This window comes from Piliocolobus tephrosceles, chromosome 6 (genome assembly GCF_002776525.5).
Source record: "Piliocolobus tephrosceles isolate RC106 chromosome 6, ASM277652v3, whole genome shotgun sequence".
In the NCBI taxonomy this organism is placed as follows: Eukaryota; Metazoa; Chordata; class Mammalia; order Primates; family Cercopithecidae; genus Piliocolobus; species Piliocolobus tephrosceles.
In genome coordinates this window covers 146,284,943-146,296,798 of record NC_045439.1, presented here as the reverse complement: position 1 = coordinate 146,296,798, position 11,856 = coordinate 146,284,943, and the positions used below count along the sequence as shown (strand labels likewise).

Genomic DNA, 11,856 nt, shown 5'->3' with positions numbered 1-11,856 from the left:
TTAAGGATAAGGAGAAACCAAAGATCACCAGCGTTAAGGATAAGGAGGCCGCAGGAGTAAGAGGAGACATCCAGATGGACCTTTGAACTTGTCCAAAATAAGATGACGACACGAGGAAATGACAACCACGAGACAGAGAACACTAGAGAGTAACTACGAGCTCAGCAGATGGGAGATTAAAATAGGTAAGCATATGCCGGGTGCAGTGGCTCACCCCTGGAATCCCAGCACTTTGAGAGGCCAAGGCGGGAGGATCACCTGAGGTCGGGAGTTTGAGACCAGCCTGACCAACATGGTGAAACCCCGTTTCTACTAAAAATACAAAATTATCTGGGCGTGGCAGCGCATGCCTGTAATCCCAGCTACTAAGGAGGCTGAGGCAGGAGAATCGCTTGAACTTGGGAGGTGGAGGTTGCGGTGAGCTGAGATCGTGTCATTGCACTCCAGCCTGGGCAGCAAGAGTGAAACTCAAAAAAACAAGAAAGAAAGAAAGAAAAGAGGTGATCATAAATTTCAAAAGAGCAGAGATTTTTTTTTTTCATCTTTGGCCTTTTCAAGATGAGCTAAAAAAGGGGCAGGGGTTTTTACATGAGAATAGAAAAATGTGATCTGGATCCCACTTTCCAACTCCCTGATAGTCATGGAGAAGAAAGTAAGAGGAGAAACTGGCAGGTGTCTGTAATCCCAGCACTTTGGGAGGCAGAGGTAGGCAAACTGCTTGACCCTAGGAGTTTGAGACCAGTCTGGGCAATATTGTGAAACCCCGTATCTACTAAAAATAAAAAAACAGCCAGGAATGGCGATACACGGCTGTAGTCCCAGCTACTCAGGAAAGTGAGGCAAGAGGATCGCTTGAGCCTGGGAGGCCCAGGCTGCAGTGAGCCCTGATTGCACCACTGCACTACAGTCTGGGTTAGAGTGAGACCCTGTCTCAAAACAAAGTAAGAGAAACTGTTTCCATGTATTAGATTGGTGCGAAAGTAAGTGCGGTTTTTGTCTTTTTTTTTTTGGAGATGGAGTCTTATTTTGTTGCCCAGGCTGGAGTGGAGTGCAGTGGTGTAATCTTGGCTCACTGCAACATCTGAATCCCGGGTTCAAATAATTCTCCTGACTCATCCCCTTGAGTAGCTGGGAGTACAGCTGTGTGCATCCATGGTCAGCTAATTTTTGTATTTTTAGTAGAGATGGGGTTTTGCCATATTGGCCAGGCTGGTCTTAAACTCCTGGCCTCAGGTGAGCCACCCACCTTGGCCTTTCAAAGTGCCAGTATTACAGACGTGAGCCACCATGCCCAGCCTGGTTTTTGTCATTTTTAAAAGTAATAGCAAGAACCGCAATTACATTTGCACCAACCTAGAAGCAATACCTTTGAGTTACACATGTTGCTGGAATATAAAGAGACAATTTTTTGTTGTTTCTTTGTTTTGTTTTGAGATGGAGTCTCATTCTGCCTCCCAGGGTGGAGTGCAGTGGTTTGATCTTGGCTTACTACATCTGCCTCACAGGTTCAAGTGATTCTCCTGCCTCAGCCTCCTGAGTAGCTGGGACTACAGGTGTGCGCCACCACGCCCAGCTAATTTTTGTATTTTAGTAGAGATGGGGTTTCAACATGTTGCCCGGGCTGGTCTTGAACTCCTGACCTCAAGTGATCCACCCGCCTCAGCTTCCCAAAGTGCTGGGATTACAGGTGTGAGTCACTGAGCCTAGCCTAAAATTTTAATTTCAAATGGCACTACAATCATGTATCCTTAACCATAAAAAAGAAATTTATTGATATAGAAACTTTTAAAGCTAGAATTCAAAAATAGTTCTTGTCTATTTTCAGTTAATTGAAGCCTGGAATCAAAAATAAATTTGAGGCCAGGTGTGGTGGCTCACACCTGTAATCCCAGCACTTTGGGAGACTGAAGCAGGTAGATCAACTGAGGTCAGGAGTTCAAGACCAGCCTGGCCAACATGGTGAAACCTCATCTCTACTAAAAATACAAAAAATGGGCTGGGTACGTGGCTCACCCCTGTAATCCCAGCACTATGGGAGGCTGAGGTGGGCAGATCACCCAAGGTCAGGAGTTCGAGATCAGCCTGACCAACATGGAGAAACCCTATTTCTACTAAAAATACAAAATTAGCCAGGCATGGTGGTGCATGCCTGTAATCCCAGCTACTCAGGAGGCTGAGGCAGGAGAACTGCTTGACCCCAGGAGATGGAGGTTGCAGTGAGCTGAGATCACACCACTGCACTCCAGCCTGGATGACAGAGCAAGATTCTGTCTCAACAACAATAACAACAAAAGGAATAAATGAATCCTGGCCCTAATGGAGCACTCAGTGATCCATTGAGGAGTCATGCCTTATCAAAAATCTTTGGTGTGGGTCTGAAGCAGCCATGACAACTCCCATCAGCCATTGTTTTACAGCTTACAAGTCACTTTCACAATCCCTACTTCATGTGATGCTCACAACACTCAGTTCAGCAGAACAGATATTATTTCTATCTTAAAGAAGAGAAGTTTGAGTTTTTTTTTTTTTTTTTTTTTTGAGATGGAGCCTTGCTCTGTCACCCAGGCTGCAATGCAGTGGCGCCATCTCGGCTCACTGTAAGCTCCGCCTCCTGGGTTCATGCCATTCTCCTGCCTCAGCCTCCAGAGTAGCTACAACTACAGGCCCCGCAACCACGCCTAGAGAATTTTTTGTATTTTTAGTTGAGACAGGGTTTCACCATTTTAGCCAGGATGGCCTCGATCTCCTGACCTCGTGATTCACCCACCTCAGCCTCCCAAAGTGCTGGGATTACAGGCGTGAGCCACTGTGCCTGGCCAGGACTTTGAGTTTTCTAATGTTGCAGAGAAATAAATGAGAGCTGGTACTTGACCTAGGTGTTTCTGATTTCAACTCCAGTTCCCTCCCTACTCAAATCATGCCATCTCTTGTAATATTTGGCAACTAGTACTCAGTCTTCGTATTTATGTAAAAACATCTTATTCAACAGATTGGTGCAAAACAGTTTCACCATTCACAACAGCAGATAGTTAATCTGAAAGGATTCAGTCCTTGGCATTATTACCAATAATGATCTCTTTTTTAATAAACAGCATTTTTTTTTTTTTTTTTTTTTGAGATGGAGTCTTGCTCTGTCGCCCAGGCTAGAGTACAGTGGCGCGATCTTGGCTCACTGCAACCTCTGCCTACCAGGTTCAAGCAATTTTCTTTGTCTCAGCCTCCCGAGTAGCTGGGATTACAGGCTCCCGCCATCAACTCTGGCTAATTTTTGTATTTTTAGTAAAGATGGGGTTTCACCATGTTGGCCAGGCTGGTCTTGAACTCCTGGTCTCAAGTGATCCGCCCACCTCAGCCTCCCAAAGTGCTAGGATTATAGGCGTGAGCCACCACACTCAGCCAACAGCATGTCTTAAATCATCACTAGTTGTGTGTTAATTGTCCATTAACTAAATATAATTGTTTTGCTAGCTAACAGGTAAACATGAAAAACATGACTCACCTGATTCTCATTTTCTTTTCTTGCCTCATGTTTAATGTGGCCTTTCAAGGCTTTTAACAACTTGTCTGCCTGTAAGAGAGACCTTATTATTAGAGTCAAAAATCAAATAAACAAGGAAGATATGTTGAACACTTTTTGCTGTTCTTGTATTCATTAAATGTACTCTGGTCAGACTATATGACTAGAACCATTACTTAGAAAGAATGGGTCTCTGCTAGATTAGACTTCAGCAAGTGTCTGCACAGGGCAGTTCTCAGACAAAGATGTGATGTGTCTAATTGCTGAGATCTGAAGGATGAAAGGAAGAGCTGGACATAGAGAAACAGGTAGAGGAATGGCACAGCAAGGCAACAGTGAGGGTGGAGTTTACAGAACTTAAGTTCAGTGTGGCTGGAGAATGGAGCTGTTGTGGGAGATGGTAGGAGACAATGTTGGGAAAGTGAGCAGGCCCTGATGTTACCAGGCCTTACAAGCCTTTAAAGAGTATGAACTTTACCCTCAGAGAAAAGGGCAATCTCTGAAGAGTTTGCAGCAAGGCAGTGGGTAACCAATTTTGCATTACTCAGAATGATTACTCTACCTGCACAATGTGCAAGATGCATTTGATGGGGATGAGCCAGAGATGCTGTGGCCTGAACTAGAGTGGGGCTAAGGTAGTATGGATGAAGTCCAAACCTTCTTAGGAAGTGAAATCAGTGTGAACATGAGAGTTGAGGAAGAGGGAAACTTCGTTATGCCAAGGTTTCTGGCTTGGACAGCTGGTGAAGTGTGGTGTGGTCCCTAAGATGAGGAATGCCAAAGGTGACGGGGTCTTAGGGGGATGGTTATAGGTCTCTGTGGGGGGAAGGGAACACAGAGCTTCTCTTTCCAGCCTAGGAAAACTTCCCTTCTTGTTCTTTCCTGAAAGGAGAATGTTAATTTGATTGGTTACATTTTCCTGTGCTTTAAAAGTCAAGTTTGGTTGAGTGCAGTGGCTCATGCCTGTAATTCCAGCACTTTGGGAGGCTGAGGCAGGTGGATCATGAGGTCAGGGGTTTTAACCCCGCCTGGCCAACATGGTGAAACCCCATCCTAATAAAAATACAAAAATTAGCTGGGCATTGGTGGCGTGCGCCTGTAGTCCCAGCTACTTGGGAGGCCAAGGCAAGAGAATCGCTTGAACCCAGGAGGCGAAGATTGCAGTGAGCTGAGGAGATCACGCCACTGCACTCTAGTCTGGGTGACAGAGCAAGACTCCATTTCAAAAAAAAAAAAAAGAGTCAGGTTTTTTGGTTGGGTTCTCTTTTTCTTCCTCTTCTACCCAGCCATGCAATTGAGGGCCAGAGCCATCCTTCTCAAGGTGGGCCCAGCCACCAGGCTTGGCTCTATTCTTCTCACACCTTTTATCATGGGCCATGTGTCCAGTAAAGAATGGCAGAGATCTTGAGATTTGATTTGTACTCAAGCTTTTGCTTGTGGTGCAAGCCTAAGCCACATTTTCCAATCCACTTTACCAGAATGCTCTGCATCAAGACATTGGGCACCATTTCAGCTAGTAATAAAGTGGTACCTTATTTTCTATTTGTTCCTTGAAACATCCTTGGGGTTTTCTCTAGGAAGGGGATGACTGGCAGGGCAGAATTCAGGCATTCTTGATTTTTCTAATACCTTCTTAATATACCTTCAAAATCTCACCCAACATACAAAAATGCATGAAGTGAGGCACCTGCGGCAGAACCCAGTGAGGAGGGTGAATGATATGAGGTTGTGTTCAAGAGTTGTGCTGAAGGTGCAGATGTTAGTTATCAGCATATATTCGTGCATTCCTTCAACAAGCATTTATTGTGCTGGGCCGTGTTCCAGACACTAGAGAGTGATGAATTAAACAGACAAGGTGATTGCCCTCCAGGATCTTCTAGCAGTGGTAAAACAGTCTGTTACCCAAGAAAGCTAGAAATGAATGATAGGACATCAGGTATTATGATGCAAAAATAAAACTGGGCAACTGGGGTGGGGTGGGGATGCTACCTGAATTCGGATGGTTGGGAAAGGCCTCTCTGAGATGGTGGCTTGAATTGAGATGTGAATGAGGAAAGAGGCAGGAGGCAAAGAGCGCTCCAAGCAGAGTGAGCACCAAGAACAGGAGCTCTGAGATGGACCCATGAGTTGAAAGACAGAAACTGCTCTTATGGTAGGAGCATGGTGAACAGAGGTGTGTGGAGGGCAGGGAGATCAGAGAGGTGACCAGAGGCTGGGTCAAGTAGAGAGGTAAAGGCCACAGCAAAAATTATGAATTTCGGCTGGGTGCAGTGACTCATGCCTGTAATCCCAGCACTTTGGGAGGCTGAGGCGGGTAGATCACCCAAGGTTAGGAGTTCAAGACCAGCCTGGCCAAGAGGGTGAAACCCTGTCTCAGCAAAAAATATAAAAATAGCTGGGCGTGGTGGAGGGCACCTGTAGTCTGAGCTACTCAGGAGGCTGAGGCGGGAGAATCTTTTGAATCCTGGAGGTGGAGGTTTCAGTGAGCCGGGATTGCACCACTATGCTCCAGCCTGGGTGACAAGAGCGAAACTCTTGTCTCAAAAAAAAAATAATAATAATTGATTCCCCTAACTTGTTATTAGAAAAAAAATGTCATGCCTATAGAAAAGTCAAAGTAGGCTGGGTGCGGTGGCTCACGCCTGTAATCCCAGCACTTTGGGAGGCTGAGGCAGTCAGATCACCTGAGTTCAGGAGTTCCAGACCAGCCTGAACAATATGGAGAAACCCTGTCTCTACTAAAAATATAAAATTAGCTGGGCATGGTGATGCATGCCTGTAATCCCAGCTACTGAGGAGGCTGAGGCAGGATAATTGCTTGAACCCAGGAGGTGGAGGTTGCGCAGTGAGCTGAGATCACGCCACTGTACTCCAGCCTGGGCAACAAGAGCAAAAATCTGTCTCAAAAAAAAAAAAACAAAGTCAAAGTAGTGTAATAAACATTCATATTTCCCACCAAGATTCAACAATCATTTGCATTGTCTCATATTTGGTTTCTCTATATGAACATATATTTCTTGTGAAATAATTTGAAAATGAGTTCCAGCCATCATGATACTTCACCGCTAAATATATCAGCCACACCTCCTAAAAATAAGAGATTTTCCCACGTAACCTCTAATGCATTCATGTACTCAGGAAAAGCCTAGTATCACCTAATATGTAGCCCGTAATGAAATTTCCTTCTCTCCAATTTTAGCTATTTTCTTTTTAAAAAAATTTCCCTCCAAATCAGGGTCAAACTAAGTTTCTCTCATTACACTGGAAAAAGTTTAGATTTTATTTTAAATGTGAGAGAAGTTACTGAAGGGCACTGATCAGAAAAAGACACGTTCTAAGTTTTTTTTTTTTTTTTGGAGACAGAGTCTCGCTCTGTCACCCAGGCTGGAGTGCAGTGCTGTGATCGTGGCTCACTGCAGCCTCCACCTCTCAGGTTCAGGGATTCTCATGCCTCATCCTCCCAAGTAGTTGGGATTACAGGCACATGCCACCACGCCCGGCTAATTTTTGAATTTTTTTTTTTTTTTTTTTTAGTAGAGATGGGGTTTTGCCATGAGTTTTGAACTCCTGGCCTCAAGTGATCCAACCACCACGGCCTCTCAAAGTGCTAGGAGTACAGGCATGAACCACTGTGCCTGGTCTCTCTCTTTTTTTTCCTTTTCCCTAAGTTTCAAATATCACTCCAACTACCAAGAGAATACTACTGTGAGGTAAGAGTTGAGGCAGGAAGCCCAGTAGGGAGACTGAGGCAGTGGTCAAGAGATGAGAGTGCTGTGGCACAGGTTTGCAGCGTTGGAGATGGTGCCCAGAGGTCAGACTTCAGGTCTATTTAGGAGGAGGTGCTGACAAGGATTGATGGCTGTGGGTGAAGGAGGGTGATCCAAACTGGGCCTGACCCATGTACTGAGAGGGGGAAGAGACTGTCAACGCTTGAACCTGAACGTGTTGTTGAAAATGCACTTAAATACACTAGTCAGCATCCTAGGGGAGAGAGAGGTCCTACTGGAGATGTGGGTTTGGGAGGCATTAGCTTCTGGGTAAATTTTAACTTATGGGAGTGGCCGGATGCAGTGGCTCATGCCTGTAAACCCAACACTTTGGGAGGCCAAGGCAGGTGGATCACTTGAGGTCAGTAGTTCAAAACCAGCCTGGCCAACATGGTAAAACCATGTCTCTACTAAAAATACAAAAAAATTAGCTGGGCATGGTGGCGGGCACCTGTAATCCCAGCTACTCAGGTGGCTAAGGCAGGAGAATCGCTTGAACCTGGGAAGTGGAGGTTGCAGTGAGCCGAGATTGCGCCACTGCACTCTAGCCTGGGTGACTGAGCAAGATTATATCTCAAAAAAAAAAAAAAAAAAAAAAGAAAAACAAAACAGAAAAACAAAAACAAAAAAATGGGGTGGATAAAATCACCCAGGGATAGAGCATAGTTAGAGCAAAGAGAGCCCTGGGGGCACTCCACATTTAGAGATCTGGCAGATGAAGAACCAACCAAGGAGACTAGAAAGAAGTGCTAGTAAGGCAGGACAGAGTGAAATATCAAAGTCTGGAACAGAAAGTGGCTGGAGCAGAGGGGAATGTTCAATCATGCCAAATGCTACTGATAGGCACAGGTGAGGCGAGAGAGGGAAACTTTGTAAGATGGTGACCTTGATACAAGCAATTTCAGTAGAAAAGAACAGAGAAATAGGGCAGTAGATGGAATGAGGACATGGGATCAGGAGAGGATTTTGGCTTTTTTATTTATTTGAAAGATGGATGATATTAAAACATGATTGTATGCCCTATGGCAAATAAGCTAGCAGAGTGGAGAAATTAATGCAGGAGAGAGGCCCTAATTGTAGGAATGTAGTCCTAGGGGAGGCAAGAGGGCCCAGGAGCTTCAGCATAAATGGAAAGGTTGCTCTTAGACAGGCAAAGAAGCAGAGTATGCGGATGTAGATGCAGGGTGGCTAGAAGGTTTGGTGGTGCGGCCAAGCCTAGGGGCTCATGCCTGTAATCCCAGCACTTTGGGAGGCAAAGGCGCGAGGAGTGCTGGATTTCAGGAGATGGAGACCAGACAGGGCAACATAGACCTCATCTCTACTAAAATTAAAAAAAAAAATTGGCCAGGCAGGGTGGTCACGCCTGTAGTCCTAGCTACTCAGGGGGGCTGAGGTGGGAGGATTGCTTGAGCCCGGGAGGTTGAGGCTGCAGTCCACCCTGATTATGCCACTGCACTTCAGAGAACTCTAGCCTGGCTGATGGAGCAAGACCCTATCTCAAAAAAAAAAAAAAAAAAGAAAAGAAAAAAAGCGGGGGATTTGGTGGTTGAAGGATCAGGCAGTTTTCTGTTGATTGCATCTATTTTCCCATGACCTATGCGGTAAAGTCATCAAGGGAGGGAAGGGAGCCAGGTTGAGTCAAGATGATAAAAAGTAATTATCTTCAAAAATAGGAAAGTTCATGACTAACAAGAAAATGGGCCAGGTGTGGTGGCACATGCCTGTAATCCCAGTTGCTTGGGAGGCCGAGGTGGGAGAATGCCTTGAGCCTGAGAGGTTGAGGCTGCAGTGAGCCCTGATTGTGCCACTGCAGCCTGGGCAACAGAGCGAGACTTTATCTCAAAAAAAAAAAAAAAAAAAAAAAAGGAGAAAGATCAAATGCCCATATTAAGGTTTAGAGTTGCACATTTAAAATAAGTTCACTCAACAAAGTTAGGTGTTTTCTCCAGCTAGAGTTAGCTGTAGAGGTATAGGCAAAGATTAAGCACATAGTTGGGTTTAATCAGGCTTGGGTTTTGCCAGGTGAGTATAGGGAGGTGGAAGGAAGTGGAAATAGTGCCAGTGTTTGTAATTTAAGCTGGTAAGAAAGGAAGTGAGGGCATGAGTGACAAAAGGACCAGTCGCCACACTAACAGTAATAACTGGTTCCTTCAATTTGCTTTACCATTAAGAGAAGTCTCTCAAAAGAGCTAATATTATCTCTTATAAATTTATTTATTATTATTATTTTTTTTTAGACAGAGTTTCGCTCTTGTTGCCCAGGCTGGAGTGCAATGGCGTGATCTTGGCTCACTGCAGCGTCTGCCTCCCTGGGTTCAAGCAATTCTCCTGCCTCAGCCTCCTGAGTAGCTGGGATTACAGGTGCCCGTCACCACGCCTGCCTAATTTTTGTATTTTTAGTAGAGATGGGGTTTTGCCATGTTGGCCAGTCTGGTCTCAAACTCCTGACCTCAGGTGATACACCTGCCTTGGCCTCCCAAATGCTGGGATTACAGGCGCAAGCCACCATGCCCGGCCATAAATTTATTTTTAATAATATCATACTAGTAAAATTATCAAGTTTTGATTAAACTGAAATAATATTTACACTATTATACTAGTATATTTATACTAGTAAAATTTATTTAATTTATTTAAATTGTAGTGTTTCATTTTAATCAAATCTTGATAATTAGAGCAATTTATAAATTTTTTTGCTATGTACTAGAATTTCAAAAGGCAATTGACTTAATGAGCTCCTGGGTTGTACCAACAGTTTATAATTTAAAACATCTTATTATGGAAAATTTCTACAAAAGTAGAGAGAATAGTGCAATCCCCCCACGTACCTATCAGCAGTTTCAGTAATTATTAACATTCTGCGTTCTTACTTCATCTAGTTTCCCTCTTTTTCCTTGAGTATTCTACAGCAAATTTTACAGGTATCGTAACATTTCACCTATAAATACTTGATATGGGCCAGGCATGGTGGGTCCCGCCTGTAATCCCAGGGCTTTGGGAGGCCGTGGCCAGAGGATCGCTTGAGCCCCAGAGTTTAAGACCAGCCTGGGCAAGATGGTGAAACCCAGTCTCTACTAAAACTACACACACCCACAGTCAGGCAAATAAAAGAGAAAGAAGGTGATCTGAGGCCAAAGGGTCAAAATGAGCAATGGGACAAAAACAGATAAAAGTTCCAAGTGTTCAGGGAAGCAGCCGTGGATAAAAGATTCTAGCTAGGCATCAAAAAAGCCTAAGGAATTTAGGCTGAGATATTAAGGCTTTGTTTACAAAGTATAGGGGAGCCACAAACCACTATAGCCCAGAAATTTCCCCAAGGAAAACCCTTTGGTCATTCAGCCCCAACAGGCACTTAGGCCCTGATTATTTTGTTTAAACAATTTAGGCCGGGTGTGGTGGCTAACGCCTGTAATCCCAGCACTTCGAGGGGCTGAGGCAGGCGGATCGTGAGATCAGGAGTTCGAGACCAACCTGACCAACATAGTGAACCCCAGTCTCTACTAAAAATACAAAAATTAGCCAGGCATGGTGACACGCGCCTGTAATCCCAGCTACTCAGGAGCCTGAGGCAGTAGAATCGCTTGAACTCGGGAGGTGGAGGTTGTGGTAAGCCGAGATCGCGCCACTGCACTCCAGCCTGGGCAACAGAGTGAGACTCTGTCTAAAACAAAAAAAAAAAAAAGAAAAACATTTGTGACGACTGATTTAGGCATTTATTCAGTGTTAGTATCATAGCCTGCAGGACAACCCTAGAGAGCATACAGCAGTATTATGTGGGAAGTCTCAACTATTAACAAAATATATAAAACCGCTCTCCTACATTGAATCCCCAAATCTTCTCCTAACATCTTGTTTTTTGTTTGTTTGAGACTGAGTCTCGCTCTGTCACCGAGGTTGGAGTGCAGTGGGTGCGATCTTGGCTCACTGCCACCTCGGCTTCCCAGGTTCAGGCGATTCTCCTGTCTCAGCCTCCCGAGTAGCTGGGATCACAGGCGAGTAGCTGGGATCACAGGCGTGTGCCACCACGCCGGGCTAATTTTTTAATGGCCAGGCTGGTCTCGAAATCCTGACCTCAGGTGATCCAACTACCTCAGCCTCCCAAAGTGTTGGGATTACAGGCATGAGTCACCGCGCCCGGCCAATTCTCCTAACATCTTGTAGCCTCGGAGTCAAAGACCTTACTGGTTTTGATATCAATAAGCACATGAGTATACTAGATCAGGGCTGAGTTATAAAAATTTACCCAAGGAGGTGGTCCCCTAAAAGTCGATTTTTTCTTTCTCCCTGACAGGCCCATCAATAAAGTATCAAGAGATTATCGGCAATATTACAAATCACTGAAGTCTGTTTGGGGTTTTCCAGAAGCTGAGCCAATTATTTACTTAATTGTCTAACGATTAACGACACCCCTTGTGTTTTCTGGGCCTGCGTTTCGTAATCGATGCCCTGAGAGGTATAAAGTAATTTCAAAAAAAAAAAAAACACACAAAAAACAAAAAACAACAAACCACCCCTCGGAACAGAGGCTTATCACGTGAGCACCAAGACAAGCCAGCTTCAAAATGAAGTGAA

At 44.7% G+C, this 11,856-nt stretch overlaps 1 protein-coding gene across 1 annotated transcript in view; it reads right to left on the bottom strand.

Annotated features, from left to right (window-relative positions):
- NUSAP1 (nucleolar and spindle associated protein 1) overlaps nucleotides 1–11,856 on the bottom strand; it is a 66,797-nt gene that overhangs the window by 38,168 nt on the left and 16,773 nt on the right. Inside the window, exon 3 of the mRNA XM_023198395.3 lies at nucleotides 3,500–3,568. Coding sequence (XP_023054163.2) covers nucleotides 3,500–3,568 — 69 coding nt within the window. The remainder of the gene's footprint in view (nucleotides 1–3,499; nucleotides 3,569–11,856) is intronic.